The sequence below is a fragment of the Ictalurus punctatus genome, chromosome 17 (assembly GCF_001660625.3).
Source record: "Ictalurus punctatus breed USDA103 chromosome 17, Coco_2.0, whole genome shotgun sequence".
In the NCBI taxonomy this organism is placed as follows: domain Eukaryota; kingdom Metazoa; phylum Chordata; class Actinopteri; order Siluriformes; family Ictaluridae; genus Ictalurus; species Ictalurus punctatus.
This window is the reverse complement of record NC_030432.2, coordinates 8,491,453-8,514,340: the sequence shown is the minus strand read 5'-3', so window position 1 is coordinate 8,514,340 and position 22,888 is coordinate 8,491,453. Positions and strand designations below refer to the sequence as shown.

Sequence of the window (22,888 nt, the reverse complement as noted above, 5' to 3'; positions counted from 1 at the left end):
TCAGTTCTTCTCCTGCAATCGCTTTTTATACATATAGCTGCGTATGATGTCAGCCGATACAACAATTATGCAGGATGTGTGTATATTGGCTTGGATGGAAAAGCATCGATAGCTTTATGCATGCATCAGAGTTGTGATAAACTGAAAGATAAGCATTTCATATAAAGTCTTTAACATTAGTATGTCTAAGATGTATCTATGATTTCACTGTGGTGAAGCGAAAAAGGGTTAAAAGCAATCCAAAGGATATTTATAGTCTGCTAAAAGCTATTCTTCATCTTGTTAGATTACAATCTGCACAATATATTTAATTCTTTATGTGTCCCTTGGATTTTCATTCATTCTACACATCATGAATCACTCATGCACTATGTAGTGCACTATAGAATCAACTGGACTGAACTCTGGACTGGACTGAATGACTGGACTCCATAAAGCCATTCCCCAGAACCCAAGTGGCAGACGTTTTTGTCAGATCTCAATAAGCAAGACAAGATACCATTTTAGCTCCTTTAAAGCATACTTTGTAATCAGAATCAATCAGATATGCCTCTAAAAACAACATATATGGGAGAATAAAGCTGTAGGTGTATACAGTATGGCTGAGTCATTAACACCCTTGTGAGAATATAATTAGAGTGTCAGCAGTAAAGGCAAGAGTGAGCCTGCTCAACAGCCCTCATCTAATTTGCCTCCTCCCTGGGGGGTGGGGGGTGGGGGGGATGCAATCACGCTTCTCACACCTCCATTCATCAATTCTACTTTTGCTCCTCCCTAAACCACGCAGAGCACACACATATAGATCAGTCTGCTGTTTCAGAGCGCACTTGGAGAGGAAACCAATCAGGATAGGCATAGGGGACCAGAAACCTAAGTGGAGCAAAGTATTTTTTTTAAAAACCATATGTCTCTTTTTGTATCCCAAACCCTGCAGTATTATGCAGAAGACACATAATATAGATAAGCCGGGAATGCTTACGCAATCCACCATATTAGACATTCACACTTTGAGTAATCAAGGATGCGAGAGGCTGCAATTAATCAGGAGACAAAGGCGAGGCATCCAGTCACATTTGAATGATAAGAGGTGTTCAGGTGGAGATCTGAGAGAAAGACATTGTCCTGATAATGGAGACTCAGCTAGACTGGCTGTGTGTGACTCAAATGAAGCCAGTAATATGGAAAACTCCTCTCATGAGCTCCTTTTATCTTCTCTTATCTCTGATCTATATCCCTATTCCTTTTTAAAATCTTCACCCCATGTGTAGAGCTTGAAAGCCTTGGCCAAAGATTTATTGACTAAACGTAGCTTGTCAACAGACGTGGCTTTGTACTGTAGATATTCGAGTGCTCTTGTGATCTCATTAGCAAAGAAGAGGAATCAAGGTGCTTCTTGATTTAGATGAAGCTTTTACTTGTCACATATACATTACAGCACAGTGACCCCCCCCCCACACACACACACATTTATTTCTATTAAGGTCAAGTTTAAAATGATCCTATATATGTCTGATGAAGCAGAATCCAAAAGACGTCATAGTCATACATATCAAAAATTGATTAACTGGAACCGGAAGCAATTCATTCATTATTAACACTTTAATAAAAAGCCCACTTAATTAAAGAAATCAGAAATCCATTCAGTAAAATTAGTCACATGAACAGGCTGCATAGCTGATGAGACTTGATTTGGCTCTATATTTATGCTGGAATACTCTGAAAACCCCTGGATTTGACTAAATTATCTAATTTCCTTCCATGGAGCCTGATTAGAGCTATTAGCAACACTCTAAAGCAGAATTTAGGGCCATGCAAAAGCACTCATTAAGCTTAACAATGCTCCTATGAAGAGTTCTTAACCCATAAATAACAACTTTGAGCCTTATGGGACCCATCATAGTTAAGTATAATCATAGATGGATATAGTCTGAAAGTACACTGAAGGAAAAGTACTGTTACTTGCAAAGCAAGTGCTTCAATAAAGGTAAATGTGGCAGTAATACAAACGAACAGGAGGACAACTGAACTGAATGGAACTGAATTCATTTATATGGACTACTCACCAATAAAGCACACCATAATTTATGTAGCAATATCATTTTGTGGTGGCATTTTTAGAAAAAAACCCTACATGATAAATGTCAGCATACAACCAGTATTATTATTATTAGAGAGTAGAGATAAGTATCACAGATTAAGCATTTAGGAAAAATAAATCCTTTCCTAGTCTTTACTGGAATATGTTATCTTTGGCTGAACTGAAATATAACCTAATACGCCATACACCTGAGTAGATACTGCATACATACATACATACATACATACATACATACATATTAAGATGGAGCAGAAGACAAGACAAGACAGTAGATGCGATTGGGATATGGTATTTATCAAATCGATGGGTTAGGGGGGAATGAGGGGAAGTATGGGAAGAGTGTGCAAAGAGTAATATTTGAAATGTCAGTTGAGTTAATTAACATGTATAACACCGACTTTGGGGCGCATGTTCGCCTCACACCTCCAGGGTTGGTGGTTCGATTCCCACCGTGGCCCTGTGTGTGCGGAGTTTGCATGTTCTCCCCGTGCTGCCGAGGTTTCCACCAGGTACTCCGGTTTCCACCCCGAGTCCAAAGGCATGCATGGTTGGCTGATTCGCATGTCCAAAGTGTCCATTTGAGAGTTTTTAGAGTTTTTCCATTGTTATGTAGTCGATTATAAGGTTTTTCCAATGTGTGATATTACTGTTGTTCTTTGATTTCCAATTTATTAGTATGCTTTTCTTGCCACTGGTCAGCTCTATGAGGAGGAATATTGTGTTTTCCTTTGTAATGTTGATCCCAGATGTATTGCAAGTAGGTAAATTGGAGGGGAAAGTGGGATGGTGCTATTTAGAAAACAAGATATGTCCTCAGTAATTTCTTTCCAGAAGTACTTAACTGGTGTGCAGTCCCGTATGGCATGTATCTAATCGTCTGGTTTATTTTGTGTGCACTGTGTAGATTTCTGATTCTCCAAAGCACATTCTATACAGCCTATGAACTGTGTAAACTGTGCAATGGATCATTTTGTATTGTATCAGCTGCAGACTAGTGTTGTTAGCTATAACGGACAAGTTCTGTAATATCTGTCACTAAAGGTCTTCTTTGGGTGTGATAGATAAGTCATCAAGGTATGGTAATTGAAGAGTTGGATTTGGATATTATTTAATATATTTTGGATAAGACTTTATTTGGTGGTGATATATTTAGTAGTTGATACTAATGGCTGGATGTCTAATGTGTTGTCTTTTAGGTTGATTTCATAGCATATAATGGATTTAAGTTGTAGAAATTCAAGGAAATGTTTGTTTTCTAGTCCATGCTTTTCAGCTAGATACAGGAGTGATGAAAAGATGTTGTTTTGACATATGTTTTTAAGGTGCCTAATGCCTTTTTCTACCTATGAGGAGATGTTTATTATCTTCACTGTGTTTGTGAAGTCAGGGTTATGCCATATGGGAGTGTGTTCAGTTAGTTGGAGTGGTGAATTAATCGTTTTATAAAATTTCCACCAAGCTGTTAAAGTTGCTGCAATTGTTCGACTTTTGAAGCAGGGGTGGAATTTGATATCTGTACCGATGAAGGGTAAGTCTGAGATACTGATTTTATTGCATAGTGCCTTTTCCGTATCTAGCCAAATCTGATTTATCTGGCTGGGCTTCATCCATTTGATTATATATTGGAGTTGGTTAGTGAGGTAATATTGTTGAAAGTTCAGCACATCAAGTCCTCTCTGATATTTGGGTCTTTGTAAATTGGTTAGTTTGATTCTTGGAGGTTTGTTTTTCCCAATAAAATTTAGTGATACAGGAGTTGAGTGATTTGAACCAAGAAGGGGGAGGTTGAACTGGGATCATTGAAAATAAGTCATTAATTTTGGGTAGTATCGTCATTCTTCTGCCAAAGAGAGAGAGGGGGAGATTTATCCAGTGTTGGATAGGGTTAAAATTGAGTTTATGCAGATCTGACAGCTTGGTGGAGATTTTGACACATAATAAGTGATGTAGTCAGTGCTTATGGGGATAGGTAGATATTGTACTGTTGTTTCGGGGAGTTGAGATGGAACATGATTTGTTCCAGTTAACTGAGTAAATGGAACGTTTTGAATAATTTTTGAGTTTGTGAATAGGTTCTTGTATTGATTCTATAGGTTTTTGGAAGAAGGGTACGATAATCAGCATATAAGCTGATTTTGTGTTCTATGTTTGCTGTCTGGATCCCATTCATATTTACATTTTGTCTTATTTCTGCGACTAATGGTTCTATAAAAATGGAAAATAGGGATGGAGCGAATGGGCATCCTTGTCTAGTGCCTCTGTGCAGTGTGAAACTTTGTGATATTAGTCTGTTAGTGATAACTGTGGCATTTGGTGGTGTAGAGTACTTTTCCTCCAATAAATAGAGGAGAGTCCAAAATATCTCTGAAACCGTTAAACCTGACCAGCTAGAACGAACTTTTCCCACAGAAAGACCTTGTTGTTTACAAAATGGTGCCCTCTAGTGTTTAATATTGAGTATATGACCTGGTGTTCATTTTCACATGGTTTATGACACAGGTATATATATATACCTACTCTGTATACTTGTTTAAGTGGACCAGTGTACTCACTCGCTCACTGTAACATGCTCACAATGAGATGCACCTCACCTAAAAGCAAAACTGATGTATGGCTACAGTCTGTCTGTCTGACTATCTTTATGTCTATCTTTCTATCTATCTATCTAGCTATAGATAGATAGATAGATGGATAGATAGATAAATAATTTTAATAATATAGGCTAAGGGTCTCATTTAAAATGGGTCTCATTTATCTAGCTGGATACGAACAAATGTATTTGTATATAATTCACAGGCGCATTTACACCAGAAATGTGGTATTCATGAGAATCTAGTTATTTAAAAACATTTGTATCCTATGACAGTTCCTGAGTTGTGTAAATTTATGTGTAAGCAGATTTATTAATGTGATGTAAACTGATATTTGTCATTTTCAGTTCTTTAAAAGTTTTTCTGGAGCATTGTGGTCATGACAAATGTAAATCAGCTGCCGTGAACATTCTTGGTAGTTTATGGGTGATTGGCATTTATTAACATATGTACGTTTTCTGTAAATCTGGCAGGAATTTTTTGTTTGTCCTATGAAAACATTTACACAACTGTGCTAAGTGATGATAAATGAGGCCCGATGCCAATATTGGATTTCAAGTGGCAGACAACATGATGATAAGTGAGAATTGGGCTGCCATTTGTGATTTCTAGTGAGAAAATAACCACACTGTAAAAAGTGAAAGCCGTCCAGAAACAAGATGACTCACCAGACAATATTACTTTCCTTTACCAAGTTTGCAGCCATTATATAAGGCTGGGTTTTAGTTAGAAGTTGATTTCAAAGTGTGGAAAAGAAATAGCTGAGGCCAAATGAGTTTTGTGGTTCATAAAGGGATGGTCATCATTTATATTGAGCAGACACTTAATAAAATATCACAAACGTTTATTTATTTAACGACTGTCCATTCCACTATTCAATGTTTATTGCTATGTTAGGTGTCTGATATTGCTTTAAAAATTGAAAAGTGAATGTGCTCCAAATAACATGCTCTTAAACAATTAGAAACATAACAATAAATGAACCAGAAGCCAATTCACAACATAACTCCCACTTTTATCTGGTACTTCCATATGTAATATGATATGTTTGATTTCAGTGAGACATTTATTTCCTTATATTCCCAGTGATATACACTATGTGTGGCGGCCTGGGAAAATCTGTGGCTGAATTCTTGCAAAATTGCGTTTTGTGTCAGCATTAAAAAAATTTTCATCACATTGGCAAGGAGCTAATTTTACAAACACAGCTATAAAAACAGTCAGTCTGCCTAACCTTATTAGCTAAGTATGATATCCTCACACAGGGCTGTATCCAAAATTTGGCGAGTAGATATTTATAAGGGAGACGTTGTACATTTTTCTGAGACAGTTTACACAGATGCTTTTTCTGGGTGTGGCATTCAGGTTATACAAATCATTTGCTCATACACTATATGGCCAAATGTATGTGGGCACCTGAGCATCACACCAATATGTGGACCCTCTTCAAACTGTTGCCACAAAGTTGGAAGCACACAGTTGTACAGAATATCTGTATTCTGTAGCATTAAATTTCCCTTCACTGGAAAGGAGCCCAAACCTTTCAGCATAACAAAGGTGCCTGGGCAAAGCAAGCTCCATGAACACATGGTTTGTCAAGAATGGAGTGGAAGAACTTGAGTGACCAGCATAGAAACCTTTCCTCAACCCTTCAAAATCTTGTGGAAGGCCTTCAAGAACTGTGGAGGTTATTATAACAGCAAAGTGGGGACTAAATCTGGAACAAGATCTTCAAAAAGCACATATGGGTCTGAGGGCCATGTGTCCATATAGAGTAGTTCACAGCTCCAAGGTTGCCAGATTTATCAAGTAGTAGACTTGTCCAAGAGAGGGTAGTGTTTTTTAATTAAAGATGCTTTGTACTGCATTCTCCTCCATGTAAAAAAAAAGTTTTAAAAGATTGTAATGGGATGACATCATTAATTAATTAATAGTGTCATATTTATGCATTTAATATTGGTCTCAAATGGCATTCCATAGTTTTTTGAGTGTATTTACAGCGCAAGACATACGCTACTGGTCAAAAGTTTAGAAACGCTCATTCTTTATTTTTATTATTTTCCCCCCACATTTTATAATAATAATAAAGTCATCAAAACTCTGGAGTAACACAAATGGAACTATGGGAATTATGGTGTGATAAAAAATCCAAAATAATTAAAATAATTGATCTTAGCGTCTTCAAAGTAGACCCCCTTTTCGCCTACAATTTACAGAAATGTATTCTTGGCATTTTCTCAACCGATTTCTACCAATCACCCTGAGATGCTTTTTAAACAGTATTAAAAGAGTTCCCACCTACGCTGGACTCTTATTGGCTGCTTTTCAGAATATTTCACTCCAAGTCATCCATTTAAAGATAAATCTTTTTTTGTAAATAAAATGTTAGTTTTCTAATGAAAGAAATGAATATGTCGGCATGATTATATCTTTGTACACCGATTTCATACATTTAATCATACACCTTCAGATCAAAAGGTTTTTAAGATCATGAGAAACATTTCAGTCAAGTGTCTCCAAACTTTTGACCGGTAGTGTACATTCCAACACAACATGACTATAATTATATCAAATGGTGGACAGTGGTGCTGGATTTACTCCTCTTTGTACTACTCCATGTCATGCAAGAAAAATGGGTTTAAGTCTGCATTACTGAAATCCGTTATCCAAAGGCATTATTAAACAAATCCTTACTACAGCATGTGTGCAAAACTCAACTCTGAATATGATTCGTAGTGACTGTCCCACTTTTATCAAGTTGTTGGATAGTTACATACTATAGTGACTTAAGTGTAAGCCTAATAAATTCAGATACTGACTGTCAAAATGTCTGCTTGGAGTCAGATTAGAATAATTAAATGTGATTTTCTTTGTTTTCACTTTTGAGGAGTAGCCATATTTAAAAGGTTAAAACTCCACTTTTGGTAGAGACACATACCAACGGGAAATGTACAGTATTTCAGCCCAGAAAAGTCTGTAGTTTTCAGAAATGCCACAGTGTGTTTTCCAAGCCCGCTACCCATTAACATGCACATTCAGACATATCATCTCTCTCTCTCTCTCTCTCTCTCTCTCTCTCTCTCTCTCTCTCTCTCTCTCTATTTCTGTCTCTAACTATGTGCTTTGATTCGGTGGTTAAATGCGGCTGTGAATGCTAGTCTCGTGTACAGTCGACTGCTCCTCTGTGTTTGAGGGGGTGGGGCTTGCAGCCGAAGGGTGGGGCTTTCGCGTTAAGCTTCGCATATGTTGTGAAGATGCGGTGGCCATGGTGGCAGACGGGGTTGTGGGAGGAGAGGGAACAGGGGTGCGAGGGTATCTTCTTCCTGAGTAGGTATATGCATCTGGAGAGGAGAATGTGCTGGGATAGCAAGGTGGACTTTGTGGATCCAAAGGGTGGATGTAGTTACACGGCTCCTCGTCTTGTTCTTCTGAAAAGTCCTACAGAAAATATTAGAGTACAACCTAAAGGAAGTGGTGTAGTTACACTTACATCCTTACACTTAAAATGTAAAGCAATTCGGCTCTAACGATTCTGGAAGACATTTTTACTTACTGTTTCCTTCAGAACATATAAGCCACCTGGGCCTTTACGAGTATGGTAGCTCCTTCCTGGCACAATATCAACTGCAACTAAAAAGTAAGGATATTGTTAATGCTTATTTGGTAACAGTTTTAATGTCAGGATGACATAAAACCTGACCTGAATTAAGTAACATTGATATACAGAACCAGGCTGAAGTCATGTCTGAAACATACCGGTAGTATTTACGAGTTGAATGCACCTGAAAGCCGTCACAAAGTCATAATTATGAGTGGGGAAACCCTGGATTTTCTTTGAGCTCAGAGTTTCCGAGTTGGGGGCATGTCAGGAGGAAAACATGGTGGAATCAGTGGATGCACCGTTTGTAGTTGATGGTAAATTTTTTAAATTGAATGTTTATTCGTCTCAGAAGCTGATTTCAGTTATTATGTTTTGTATATGCAGCAAGTTTTTGAAATACAAGCAAATTGGTTTAGATTTAAGCACCTATAGGAGAGAAATGGTTGGATTTGCAGTGTTGCACAGGCATTTTGTTTATAGAAAGAGAGATAATACAAGTAAAATATAAACCATACTACTTATGAGTATTTAGCAGTGACATGCCATTGTCAGGCTTTTTAATTTACAATAAAACAAGCTAATTACCTGCACAACATATGATAGCGTTGTACAATTACTATATAATATGTAACAATAAATTTACAGTGGCTTCATAAATTGATCCAAAACATAAAAAAGCAAACCACACCTGATGCACATTAGTTGTTCTTTATTTTCTAGAAGTAAAGTTAAAAAACTTGCTGTATGTTCTTTTAGTTAATTAAGAGAATGTACACCGCCATCTTGCAAAGTGACTGGAACGCACCTGACATTGTAATTACGACTTCCCAACTCGTAAATATGGACTCCCCAGGAAGATTTGAAGGAACAGTCTGACCATACCAACTAGCTGAATGCTAATAGCTATCTGTCACAATGCAAACTGCATTGAAAAATGCAAACTGTACATAGTAATAGAAAGATTACAGTGATGAGTATGAGTTCTCATTATAGCTGTCATAACAAAGTTTTTTTTTTTGAATTTACATCGAATCATTGAAGCTTGAACCATCTGGTGCTATAAAGACACTATGACTTTACAAATTTATGATTATAGAGATAGGCAGTGAGTATGAAGTAGAGAGGTTTGTTTTGAAATTAAGTACATAAAGGACAGCTATTTTAGAACATTAAAAGTCTTAAGTACAGCAGCAGAGTATTTGTACTTCCTACTTCTGGGTATAATTTGTAATTTAGAAAAATGAAGAAAAGTGAGTGCTTCCTAAACATTCTCTGAAGTGTTTCCTGCATGTGTAATAACACGTAAACCTGATATACTGTATAGTAAAAGTATCATTGACAATTACACTGTAAAACATGGTTCTAAGTAAAGTACATTTAAGCAATATTGCAAAGGCAAGAGTGCAGTTATACTGAATATCGGCACGGCTGTGATTCGGTCATATGCACGAACCCGTAGAGTCGCTTGTGCCTACAACTGAATCACAGCCCTGCCGATATTCGGTATAACCACACAATTGTGAATGCGATATTGCTTTTATACATCAGTTCTTTAAACAAGAAATTAATATGGAGTAAGTGACATTTCAGACACAATATGGCCGAATGTTCAGTTTATTTTTGCTCCGTTATTGAAAATAGATCCCATAAAAGCCACACTTTATAACACATCAGCTAACTGGCTAGCTAGTTTATGTTGATTTGTACATTCCCACCGAAAATGCTTCTGTTAAAATTGCCATTCCTTCTTCCTTTTCATCTTCATCTGATGAGTCTTCATATTTTAAAAGTCAAAAGTTACATTTCTGAAAAGTATTGTTTTCATGTTTGTCATGATGATGTCACTATCACTAGTGTAGAAACTGTTTTGAACTAGGAAGAGGATGTTTACGTGGCGAATACAGACGAGCGGAGTGATATACACACACAGTGAAACATCCAAGTAAAATCAAATTAGTAAACCAGAGCGAACTGTTGTATAATTACTATTTATTTCATATTTATGTTAGGGTAATGAATGAGTATATTTTCATTGATCCTTGAGTACAGTTATTTTTTTATTTTGCTATGTGAGACATTTATAGCCTATTACCATTATGCAAATATGTAAAAGGGAATACAGCCGAAGCCTGTTAGCATTAGCATTTATAAATGTAGGTTTATGTCAGTTGTCTCGAAGGATCTGTGTAGGGGACATGTAACCCTATAAACACTATTTTTATGAAGTTTTCATTCTTTTAAATGAATGCATATACAAATAAATGCATTGTTACTGAAATAAAATATTTTACACCACCATCACAGGATGCGTGAATGTTTAGAATTAATTTTCCCATGAAATAGAATTGTTTAAAAAGATTGAAATCTTGAGCTGTTACCTTCATGATTGCCATTGCTCTGCTCTACATTTTGTCTGTTCTGCATGACAGACTGTTGCCTTTTTCTACAAAAACAGATCAAAAGACGAGCTTTATTAATATCAAATAAGCAAACAGAGCACATATTTGCTGCAGCGGTGAAATAAACCCAGTAACGTTTCAGCATTTTAGCAGGTTTGTTGTCAACACTTTACTTTAATGTGACTCAGAAAGTGAGATTACTTTTTGGAGGGCTTCCAGCAGGCACACACCGTCACCAGGGTTATGAGCAAGAAAATTCCACCAGTTGAAAGGATGATATAGAGAGAACTTCGTCCTACAGAAAAAAATAAAACACCAGGAAGGTCACTGTTGTCATGGTGCTGTTCTCCCGTGCTGAAAAACATGTGCCATTGTTCATCCATCTCTCTCTACATACATGCATGAAGCACTACAGTAAAGCGATTATACCTCTCAAATGAAACAAAGTGTGAACTCTTTAAATTGTGCTCCAAAGAAACAAGAGTGTAGATGAGGCTGAGAGCTCAAACTGAGATGACGGCCTGGGTTTGTTTTACAGGTTTTGTTAAAGCTGGAATGAATAGTGGTGCTTGGGGTTTTTTAAAGGGCAGTGGGTGCAGAGAGAATGCAGAACCCCACTGGGTTATTGCTGTGTCTTAACTGTGTAGTAGTGTATGAGGAGGAGGAGGTAGTGGTGGAAGGAGAGGCAATGGTTGGTAAGCTAAGCTTCACTTGGACAAAAATCATCACTAGGAACTTTCAGCAAGCCCTATTAGGATACACGGACGACAGCAGCTAGTTTAAATGAGATTAGGTTTGGGTTTTGAGGTCACCAATGCTTCATGGAGTGCACAATAGTGAACATACACTATAACAGTGTGAAACAATTGTGAACTAACACTGTATATACTGAATTTGATTTACTTCAACCTAAACTTTATCCATCCCATCAGTGGTGTATAGACAGTTATCATGGATAATTTTCACACATTTATCATCCCCATCTATCATCTGAACCATTACATGACTTGTTACTTCATTCTCACTCCCTGGACTTCTCCTCATACAGGTTTAACACATCAAAACTCTGCTCTGAAGTATTGCTCATAGCTTACAGCTAATCAATAGTGATGTTACTAAGTCTTTATATGTGTGTGCATGCCATTATTGTTTTGACTGAGTTTATTATATAGTTTGCTTTGTGTAGACTAGACCGTTTGCTGATCGTCTGAATCCTGGCATTCATAATCACAGATCAAAAACAGAAGCACATGGTTACCAATAGACATGCAAACTGAAGCCAATTCACTAGCACTAGCTGAACTAATGTGTGCTTGAGCATTTCTATACTGCACACTTACGATGACTAAAATAATTGAAATCATCATAATCATCATCTACATTTGAGGTTAGGCGCTCCATACAGATGTAAAGGCCTCAGTTAAGAAACTTTAACTGAAAGACAGCATCGGCTAACCCAGCTAACTTAAACAAGAACAATGCTAGCAAACAGCTAATATACAGTGAGGGAAAAAAGTATTTGATCCCCTGCTGATTTTGTACGTTTGCCCACTGACAAAGAAATGATCAGTCTATAATTTTAATGGCAGATCTATTTGAACAGTGAGAGACAGAATAACAAAAAAAAAAATCCAGAAAAACGATTTGCATTTTAATGAGGGAAATATGTATTTGACCCCTCTGCAAAACATGACTTAGTACTTGGTGGCAAAACCCTTGTTGGCAATCACAGAGGTCAGACGTTTCTTGTAGTTGGCCACCAGGTTTGCACACATCTCAGGAGGGATTTTGTCCCACTCCTCTTTGCAGATCTTCTCCAAGTCATTAAGGTTTCAAGGCTGATGTTTGGCAACTCAAACCTTCACAGATTTTCTATGGGATTAAGGTCTGGAGACTGGCTAGGCCACTCTAGGACCTTAATGTGCTTCTTCTTGAGCCACTCCTTTGTTGCCTTGGCCGTGTGTTTTGGGTCATTGTCATGCTGGAATACCCATCCACGACCCATTTTCAATGCCCTGGCTGAGGGAAGGAGGTTCTCACCCAAGATTTGACGGTACATGTCCCTGTCCATCGTCCCTTTGATGCGGTGAAGTTGTCCTGTCCCCTTAGCAGAAAAACACCCCCAAAGCATAATGTTTCCACCTCCATGTTTGACGGTGGGGATGGTGTTCTTGGGGTCATAGGCAGCATTCCTCCTCCTCCAAACATGGCGAGTTGAGTTGATGCCAAAGAGCTCCATTTTGGTCTCATCTGACCACAACACTTTCACCCAGTTGTCCTCTGAATCATTCAGATGTTCATTGGCAAACTTCAGACGGGCATGTATATGCGCTTTCTTGAGCAGCGGACCTTGCGCGCGCTGCAGGATTTCAGTCCTTCACGGCGTAGTGTGTTGCCAATTGTTTTCTTGGTGACTATGGTCCCAGCTGCCTTGAGATCATTGACAAGATCCTTCCGTGTAGTTCTGGGCTGATTCCTCAGTGTTCTCATGATCATTGCGACTCCACGAGGTGAGAGCTTGCATGGAGCCCCAGGCCGAGGGAGATTGATAGTTCTTTTGTGTTTCTTCCATTTGCGAATAATCGCACCAACTGTTGTCACCTTCTCACCAAGCTGCTTGGCAATGGTCTTGAAGCCCATTTCAGACTTGTGTAGGTCTACAGTCTTGTCCCTGACATCCTTGGAGAGCTTATTGGTCTTATCCATGGTGGAGAGTTTGGAATCTGATTGATTGATTGCTTCTGTGGACAGGTGTCTTTTATACAGGTAACAAGCTGAGATTAGGAGCACTCCCTTTAAGAGTGTGCTCCTAATCTCAGCTCGTTACCTGTATAAAAGACACCTGGGAGCCAGAAATCTTTCTGATTGAGAGGGGGTCAAATACTTATTTCCCTCATATAAATGCAAATCAATTTATAACATTTTTGACATGCATTTTCCTGGGTTTTCTTGTTGTTATTCTGTCTCTCATTGTTCAAATAAATCTACCATTAAAATTATAGACTGATCATTTCTTTGTCAGTGGGCAAACGTACAAAATCAGCAGGGGATCAAATACTTCTTTCCCTCACTGTACTTGGGTCAAAATACAAATAGAAGTGCCACAGTTTGTACCTGATTGCATAGATACCGCAGAAATTTTGGGGGAAAAGCAACTAGAAAAAAGAAACTATAAATAGGCTTTATACTGTATTGCTTTGAAAGTTATTCAGAACTAGAGTGTTATATTGAACAAGGTTGATAAGAAATACTAGAATCTTTACTGTAAAGTTTAACAGCATTCAACAGCTAAACTTAGGCTTCCATTAAAAATACGTTTTGAGTCAATGTGTTTTCTTACATTTCCTCAGTAAAGGGAAATATGTCAGAACTAATCTCCTTGGTAAGATACACAGGTAAGACAGACATTAGATTGGAAAAAAGGATACAATTTTCCTTCAAGTATCTCATTACTCAAATGTACAATGGAGCGAGAACAAATCCCTGCACCTACTGTAGACTGTGAGTCTGACAGGCATGCTCTTCATGTTGCTGATGGGGTTCTCCACAATGCAGGTGTAGATATCATCGTCTGACATCACCACTCTGGAGATAGTCAGAACTTTCTGGTCATGTGACAGTAGCAGACGTGAGTCATTGATCAGCGGTTTCCCACCCTTCAGCCAGCCATAAATAGGCTTTGTGCCTCTTTCATGAGTGCAGTTCAATGTAAAGTGCTCAGTAAGCTCCAGCACAGAGGAAGCCACCATGTGCACGAATGGCCTGGACAAAGGAACTGACAAGAAAAGACACAAAAATATTCATGCTGAGAATTAAAATTTTTGCAGTGGCTGTGTTGTATAATATTATATTTAACATGGTTGATCAATAGCTTAAAATTTGTAAGCAGGAATAATTTTGAGCAGTTTATTTCAGTTTCCATAACAAGTGCAATATAATTTTTGTCTTGTACATATAGTGAACTCAAGGATAAACACTACATAACAATGCAATATTATTATTGTGTGTGTGTGTATATATATATATATATATATATATATATATATATATATATATATATATATATATATATATATATATATACACACAATTGAAGGCTGGTCTTTTTCCAGTCTTCAACTATCCAGTTTTGGTGAGCCTGTACCCATGATAAACTCAGATTCCTGCTCTTGGCATACAAGAGTGGAACCCAATGTAGTCTCCTATTGTTGTAGTCCATCCACCTCAATGTTCGATGTTCATATGCATTTTAAGATGCTTTTCAGTTTGAGTTACTATAGCAGCTTGAACCAATCTGGCCATTTTCCTCTGACCTCTCTTATTAACAAGGCATTTCCACCCACAGAACTGTCTCTCACTCAAGGTTTTTTGTTTTCTGCACCATTCTGTCTAAAAGGTAAAGACTGTTGTGTGTGAAACTTCCAGGAGATCAGCAGTTTCTGAAATACTCAAACCAGCCCATCTGGTACCAACATCCATGTCATGATCAAAGTCACAGAGATCACACATTTTCTTCATTCTGATGTTTAATATGAACATTACCTGAATCTCTTATCTTAGCTTGTATGTGCATGATTTTTTTTGTTGCTCCGCTGCCACATGATTGGCTGATTAGATATCTGAATAAACATGCAGGTGTACATGTGTTCCTAATAACATGGACTGTGAGTGTGTAACAATTTGCATTACAACTTGAGTGAAAAATAGAATCTTTGAAATATTTACATGAATTTCAGAGTTTCTTATGAACTTTAATGACAGTGTGTATTCGAGCTGGTATGGACTCCACGAGTTTGTGCAAAATATGATCCATTTTAGATCGAATCCATCGGAATATCAGAGTGTCAAAAAGAAATCCCAGATTTTCAGCGTGGTTTCAGACGTTGCACCTCACTAAGCATGTGCAGCACATCAAAACATGAGGTGGATAAGCAACAGCCACATGGGTTTCATTGCTGTCAGCCAAAAACAGGAACCTGAAGCTGCAGTGCGCAGAGGCTCACCGAAATTGGGCAGTTAAAAATTGGGAAAACACTACTTGGTCTTTTTTTTTGCAATCTTCAACTTCAACAAGTGGAATGACTTTCATGAAATTCAAATGTAAAGGAATCATCCAAATATCCTATCACAAAGCAAAATTAATTCATATTACATTTTATTTTATTTATTATTATTTCGCTGTTTTGAAAGCCTTTTCCGACTTTGACCAAGTAACAGCATACAACTCTTAGAAAATCAGAGCTAACCCTCAGAAGAGTGTGCTGTTTCAGCAGTTTCTGATAACTGACCTGAAATATGCACCAGTGTCTTTGTGTTGGAGCTGTAAGTGCTAAGCTACATGCTGAAAGGAACCCTTCCTTCCCCTGCTTACCATCTACAGTGAGGTTCATGTGTTTCTCTCCGGTAAAGGTGTCATCAGTGATAGAGATCTCCACTTCGTAGGCGCCCTCATCTGACAGCTGCAGGTAGTTGAGCAGCAGTGATCCGTTGTCGAAGAGCATGATGCGGCCACGGTACTCGCTCCGCAAGTTCCCAATGATGTCAGTGCCGATAGACTGCACCACAGTGATGGGTTTGTCCCTCTTCAGCTGCCACTTGATGACGGGCCTGTCTGAGCTGGTGCTGGTGTAGCTGACGGAGAGCATGGCTGAGCCGCCTAGGGTGCCTCTTATGATAGAGGATGGGCAGGTGATGTTCACTCCATTAACGACTTAATGCAAGCACAAAACAAGACACATGGGTGACAGTAATGAATCATAATCTATGTACTGTACAGATGATATCCTGCCACATAAGAGTCAAACAGCTCCTACATGTACTGTATAAGTAGAAAATTCATGCCAGCTTCACCAATAGCTCCATAATCCTTTATAGAATAATAATGCACATAAATACTGACACATGTTGTTCTTTAAGTCAAAAAAGCATACCCAGACAAGCATGCTCTGAAAACTGTACTGCTGCTTTGCTCAAAAGGATTACTGACTATTAAAAATAAATCAGTTCGAAAATGTTTCATTCAAAGAACTTCTCCAACAAAACACTTTTATGATCAGAAGAATGAAAATAAGAAAAGAAAAATGGCCGGAATAAGGAAAAAATTATTACGTTTACAGAGGGTTTGTCTGTGGCAGGCTGCTCATTATTAGCTGAAAAGTAAAAGGTACAGTAATTGCATTTCAGTGTGGCACACCTGCAACAATCTGATGCAAGTAAAATGCAATAAGTTTTAATGTTTGGTTTGGGGCAAAACCTACATAAAAAAATGTGCAAATCATCAGTACACATTACAGACAAACACATCTGAGACTCTGAAGCAATTAAATTTTGGCCATGTAAAATGAGTAAATTTTACAGTGAACGTTCCTATAGTGCTTTTGGATGGAAAGCTCTGATGAAGAATAGAAGAATTTCTACTTTATATCTATTGGAATTGGTAGCTCAGTGTTTAAGACATTGGACTTCTGCTCAGAAGGTCAGTGACTGCCAAGCTGCCACTGCTGGGCCCCTGAGCAAGATCCTTAACCCTCACCTGCTCAGTTGTATAAATGAGACAATTGCAAGTCACTGTGGAGAAGGGCGTCTGCCAAATACCGTAAATGTTAATCTATTTCTGTTGGCAAATAAATGTGTGATTTGCCATCATCAAAAAAATAGTCTGCTTGCACTTACATCCTATATGTATTTATTTCGAAATACAACTGAGGTCTATAAAACAATTAACATGTGTAACTCAGTAAATCTTAAATCAGCAGGGATACAATGTAGCTTTATAAAGATTTACAGCTGGATGTAGTACAAGAAAGAATACAGAACTCACTATGTATTAAGTAAAGCTCACCACATTTCTTACGTCAACTGATTCAAAAGATTGCCACAAATACATATAGTGTAAACTAGCTATAACTACAGCCAGGTCAGTTACTGACCTCACAGCATCAAAACACAGCAACTGCATCTCCATACCCACGGGTGGTGATACAGGAGCTCCAGTAAACTCAAGCAGCTAGGTGTCACTGTAGCACTTTAACACTGTAATATATAGACTGTTTCATAATGTGAAAAAGATAATCGCTACACATGCCTTTAAGGATAAGGTGTGGTCATGAATTCATGTATCGAGGTTTCTATGGCAACTAAGTACATAACTTCTGGATCTATTTTATTTTAAAATGAGTGAAACAGAGAAATCAATTGAATTAGCCACAGGAAACTAAAGATAAAAAATATTGATAATATTACACTTAAATATTACACCTTGTAAATATGAGCAAAGAATGCTGTGAAAAATTGTCTTTATTGTATAACCATTTGATCTTTTGTTTAAAAAAATCACAAAAATACTCGGCTCGCATGGATATCAAACAATTGCAAACAAAACACAGGTTTATGTAAAAAAAAATAAATATCTTTGTTAAATATAGGTGTGCAACAATTATTGGCACCCCTATGAATTCATATGGGGAAAATATATATGATGTATATTCCTATTAATATTTTACATTTTATTAGTACATCTGGATGACTAGGAAGAGGAAATTGTTCAACCATGACAGGGGTATAAATATGAAGTAACACTTAGGCCAAATTCTTTTAGTCATTCATAACAATGCGTAAGACCAAGGAATATATGGATATATATATATATATATATATATATATATATATATATATATATATATATATATATATATATATATATATATAAAATACCTCAGCCTGACGTTGTACAGCATTGCATTGTATACTTTATTCCAGATTTAGTCCATACTGATGCTGCAGGCTATGCTTATTATCCTTTATATTATATATTTTTTTATTTTTCCTTTTTCTACCTTTTCTACAACTAATTCTGGTTTATGTAAATTTCATTTTTATATCATGTACAGTCGTAAAAAACATTTCACTGCACGTCATACTGTGTATGCTTGTGTGTGAGACCAATACAATTTGAATTTGAAATTTCATTCTTAGTTTACAGCCTCAAAATATTACCTTCATATATTAATTTACGGCCACGCCTTATTAAAAAAAACACTCTTCCTGTCACCTCAGCAACTTTGTACAAATTGGATTGAATAAACAGAGATAATTCAGGGCCAAATCTCAGATCTGCCATGTTGGCTAAATACTCTCCAGGCTTACAGAGCTGCTGAACCATTATTTTATTGCAGCAAAGCCATCTGAATGTTCCAGCAGGTTCAAAGGCTGTTCCTCTACTCCACCATAGCACGACTATGCAGTGCGAGTCAGCATGGCATGTCTTCATTGCCTTGGTAACTGGCCTCGATTTTCACAGTTTGCCAAGGCGAGCTAACAAAGGCCAGGATTGTAGGCCTGTCCTCGTCCAGTGAGGGCCAGCTGGGTGAGAGCCATGCTCTTGTGTGATTGGTGGTTAGCAGACAGTAGCAGCTCAGTGATTTTGCTAATCAACACACAGTACAATGACACAAAAGTAGTGCTTGGAGCCAGGCTTCAACTGCTACATGTTCTCCTGCATGAAACAGCCTCCTTTCCCCTAATGTCTTTCTCCATCTAGTCCACAAAACACAGCATAACTTACAGAGTCTCAGCATGCTGACCTCGCTCAAGAACACTAAAAATAACACATTCAGCATCTACAAAAAACACTTCTTCAGCTGATTTAATTATGGATGGAATTATATAAATAATTATATAACATTGTTTTGATGCTGAAGTGTTTTGGCTGAAGTGCAAACTTTTGTCCTGAAACGAGACATTATTCAGCTTATGCCAAGGAATGCATAGCAAATTCATAACCTAAAAGTTTTCATCTGTTAAATTGTTAAATCATCTGTGTAGTTTAAAATACGTAAATTAAGCAAGCAGCATCACACACCAATTGTAAGGCAACTTGCAGCTTTTTTATGTCTTTTTTTGTCTTTTCTCTGCTGAAGTTTTGACCCCGGTTCACATGACAGAGCAGGTATTTCTGTACTTACCTGCCAGGAAAAAGTTGAGGATGCACAGTTTCTGGAAAAGTGAAAAAACTCCTGCCTCTTTGGAGGAAGCCTGCCTCTCCACCTTCATCTTGGGAGCAGCGTTGGGGTTCTCTCCCCCACACTCAGCATGGTTTGGCCACTCCAGGCACGTCTCCGAGAACACACAACTCTTCCTGCCAGACTGGACGCTGCCTGCTCTGAACCCCACTCCCAGGACCCCTCACTGAACAGCTCTCTGTTTCTCTCTCTCTCTCTCTCTCTCTCTCTCTCTCTCTCTCTGCTTAAGTTTCTGCCCAGTGCACATCTATTTTCAGGGACGCCTCTGTATGTGTCCTTATCCAGTGGTGTGTATTGCGCGTGGTGATGTTTGTCTTTTCCCCATAAGTCTGTGACAGGTTGAACTATCATCACTGTATTTTCTCCCTGAAACAGACTTCGATTACATTGCTGTCATTTTTCTGACTTTCCACGGTAGTTCTAAATTCAGTTCATAGTACTGCTATAACTGATATTTTTTAGTGTCTTGCAGAAAGCCTGACATAACGAACATGAAACTGATTTACAATCTTTCTTGTAAATAAAGTCCTTGATGAGATTCTGCAGGTCAGCAGCTTAGTCCCCTCTTGCAGAACATAAAGACTACATAAAAGAAAGCTCTTGGGGTCACATGTGAGCTCGTCAGAACAAGAGCACAGAATGAATAGACCTGCTGTTGCTGAAAAACACTCGCCATCCAATAAAGCCCCATCCTCGCCAGTCTACCGAAACACTGTCCAAACCCTTTAAAACGGGAACAGAGCACATTGGATTTTCGTTAATGAGCATTACATGTCTAGCCCCTTGGAGCTTCAATGTTAGGGGTGGAAGAGATAAAAAATTTGATAAGACTAGAACATTTTAGAACATGCCAAGGTCTGGATAAAGCATAATGCTCCAATTTTAATGTTCACATGACAACATGTGACTAACACTCCGAGCAGCATCAACTGAAAATGATGTCATTGTGCTGCAATCATTGTCTCTGACATGGAGTCTACGAAATATTGCTTGGTTAGAGAGTGGGATAGAATTTGAATAACACCTCTGGAAATTTGCAGCATGTCATGTAATGAAATTTAGGCTCCTCTGTGAATACACGGATGTGTATTTTAGAAAGAATGAGAGTTAGACAGACAAAGAGCAAAGCCAGAAATCCCCCGGTTGCACAACTCCTCTGTTTGATCTAATCAAAGCTTTTATGGGGATCCAAGAGTACTCTTTAATACCCTATTACAGACAGGCTTTGGCTTTTGTAGCCTTCTCAGAAGGATAAAAGCCCCACTGGGATGCTCATCCTCTGAAGATCGCAATCAATTAAAATCATAAGAATGCGTAGGAAAGAAGGTCAGTGGAGCATGAGAAGAGTGCAGGGGCTTCCTGGAACATGTAAAACTACCACCTTGTAAAATTATAGTCAGTAATATATGCTATTCAAGATGTTTATGGAAATTAGTCATTTTATCTACATTATTTGTTTTAATCAATATATATATTGGATAGATTAGTATATCTCATAGAAACAAAACTGAAAATAGATTTCTTCCTTTTGTAGTTTCTCCTAGACAGGAATTAGATTAAATGGAAGGAAAATGACCTGAATCCAGAGTCTTTAGAGTTTCAGCAGAGATCTCAACAAAGATCTGCAAAGATAAATGATGTTAATTTCATAAAAAAAAGTTTAACTAAGTTTTTTGCATACTAATGTACATGTAGAGTTTACTTCTCTGGGTTGGGGGTTTGATTCCCACTGCTGCCCTATGTGTGCAGAGTTTGCTTGTTCTGCCCATGCTGTGGGGGTTTCCTCCAGGTACTCTGGTACTTCGTCCCCCAGTCCATGCAGGGTAGGCTGACTGGCATGTTCAAAGTGTCCGTAGCGTGTGAATGTGAATGTGTATGTGTTTGTGTGCCCTGCGATGGATTGGCACCCTGTCCAGGGTGTACCCCGCCTTGCACCTGATGCTCCCTGGGATAAGCTCCAGGTTCCCCGTGACCCTGTAGGATAAACGATATAGAAAATGGATGGATGGATGATTTATATTTGTTTTATGATTTTATGCCTTTATTTATTTTTCCATTGCATTAATTTATTTATTTATCTATCTATTTATTTATTTATTTATTTATTTATCTCTCTATTCTGCTAACTCATTCTGTTAATTAATATACTACAACTATTCATCAGCTCCTGACTCTCTTAAGAAGCGGTACATGTATTAATTTATCATTATGAAAGCAGTACTTATGTATCTTTATATGATTATGTCTGGACCTTATAGTAAAGTGTTGCCAAAACCTTTTCACATCTGAGCTGACAATTTTGTACCAAGCGTGCTCATCATCTACATACACTAGTTTTGTCTAGTGTTTGCTAGTCAGCGTGATGTCCACTAGAGGGTGAAAGACTAAATTAAAAGAGGTCATATTCTGAAATGACTCATGCTACACAGGCAGTGCTGTTCCACTGACAACATAAATATAAAACGTACAAGATGTGAAGAGTTAATACAATGCTTATCAATTAAAACCTGATTCACTATTGATTGCATTGCAGCCCATGCTGTGCATCATGAATATGTTTTCTGCAGGGATTACATATGATCTCAGCATCTATAAATACAACGTGTTTCTGAGCTGAACAGGTTCAGTGTCAGACAGAGGTGTCAACAGCAGTCGTGAGGAGCAGCACAGGACCCATAACAGCATCAGAAAGAGTGTAAGAACAAGAGAAGAAAGAGCTGTCTTACAGGCTTTGGGTTGCCATTGGCAACCAGCGATAATGCTGATGGCAGGCTCTAACTCCTGTAGCCGGTGACAGGATTCATTGTGAGGAGACGCTGCTATCTGCCTGGGCCCCATGCGTGTGGGAGGCAGTGTGGGCGGCCGGCTAGCTCCACTGCTCATTTCTGCACCTTGGGAAGAAGCCAGCTTCAGCCATAAACATGACAAACATGACAATCACTGTGAGGGTCTCTCATGGGTTGTCTTGAGAAAGGTTATTTATTGTGAGATATTTTAGACTAGTGCATGATGTGCACATGAATAGCACTATAGTGGTATAAATAATTCAGATTATCACAGCGTACTACCCCATTGATGTATCTTCACACCCCTACTCTAGACAAGTTTGTACTGTAAAGTTGAAACCACATTCCAGAGTCAGACCTGATCACAAACAGCTCGGAAGCCACCACAAAGCA

The 22,888-nt window shown here is 38.1% G+C and overlaps 1 protein-coding gene across 1 annotated transcript; it reads right to left on the bottom strand.

Annotated features, from left to right (window-relative positions):
* Positions 1-5,516: 5,516 nt before the first annotated feature.
* Positions 5,517-19,883, bottom strand: hepacama (hepatic and glial cell adhesion molecule a). The gene is made up of 7 exons (XM_017491716.3): positions 19,653-19,883; positions 16,061-16,399; positions 14,183-14,464; positions 10,891-10,984; positions 10,669-10,733; positions 8,243-8,319; positions 5,517-8,127 (listed from the first exon to the last, which is right to left on the bottom strand). Exons 1-7 carry the CDS (start codon positions 19,738-19,740, stop codon positions 7,825-7,827), a joined length of 1,248 nt encoding a protein of 415 aa, XP_017347205.2. The 5' UTR covers positions 19,741-19,883; the 3' UTR covers positions 5,517-7,824.
* Positions 19,884-22,888: the final 3,005 nt, after the last annotated feature.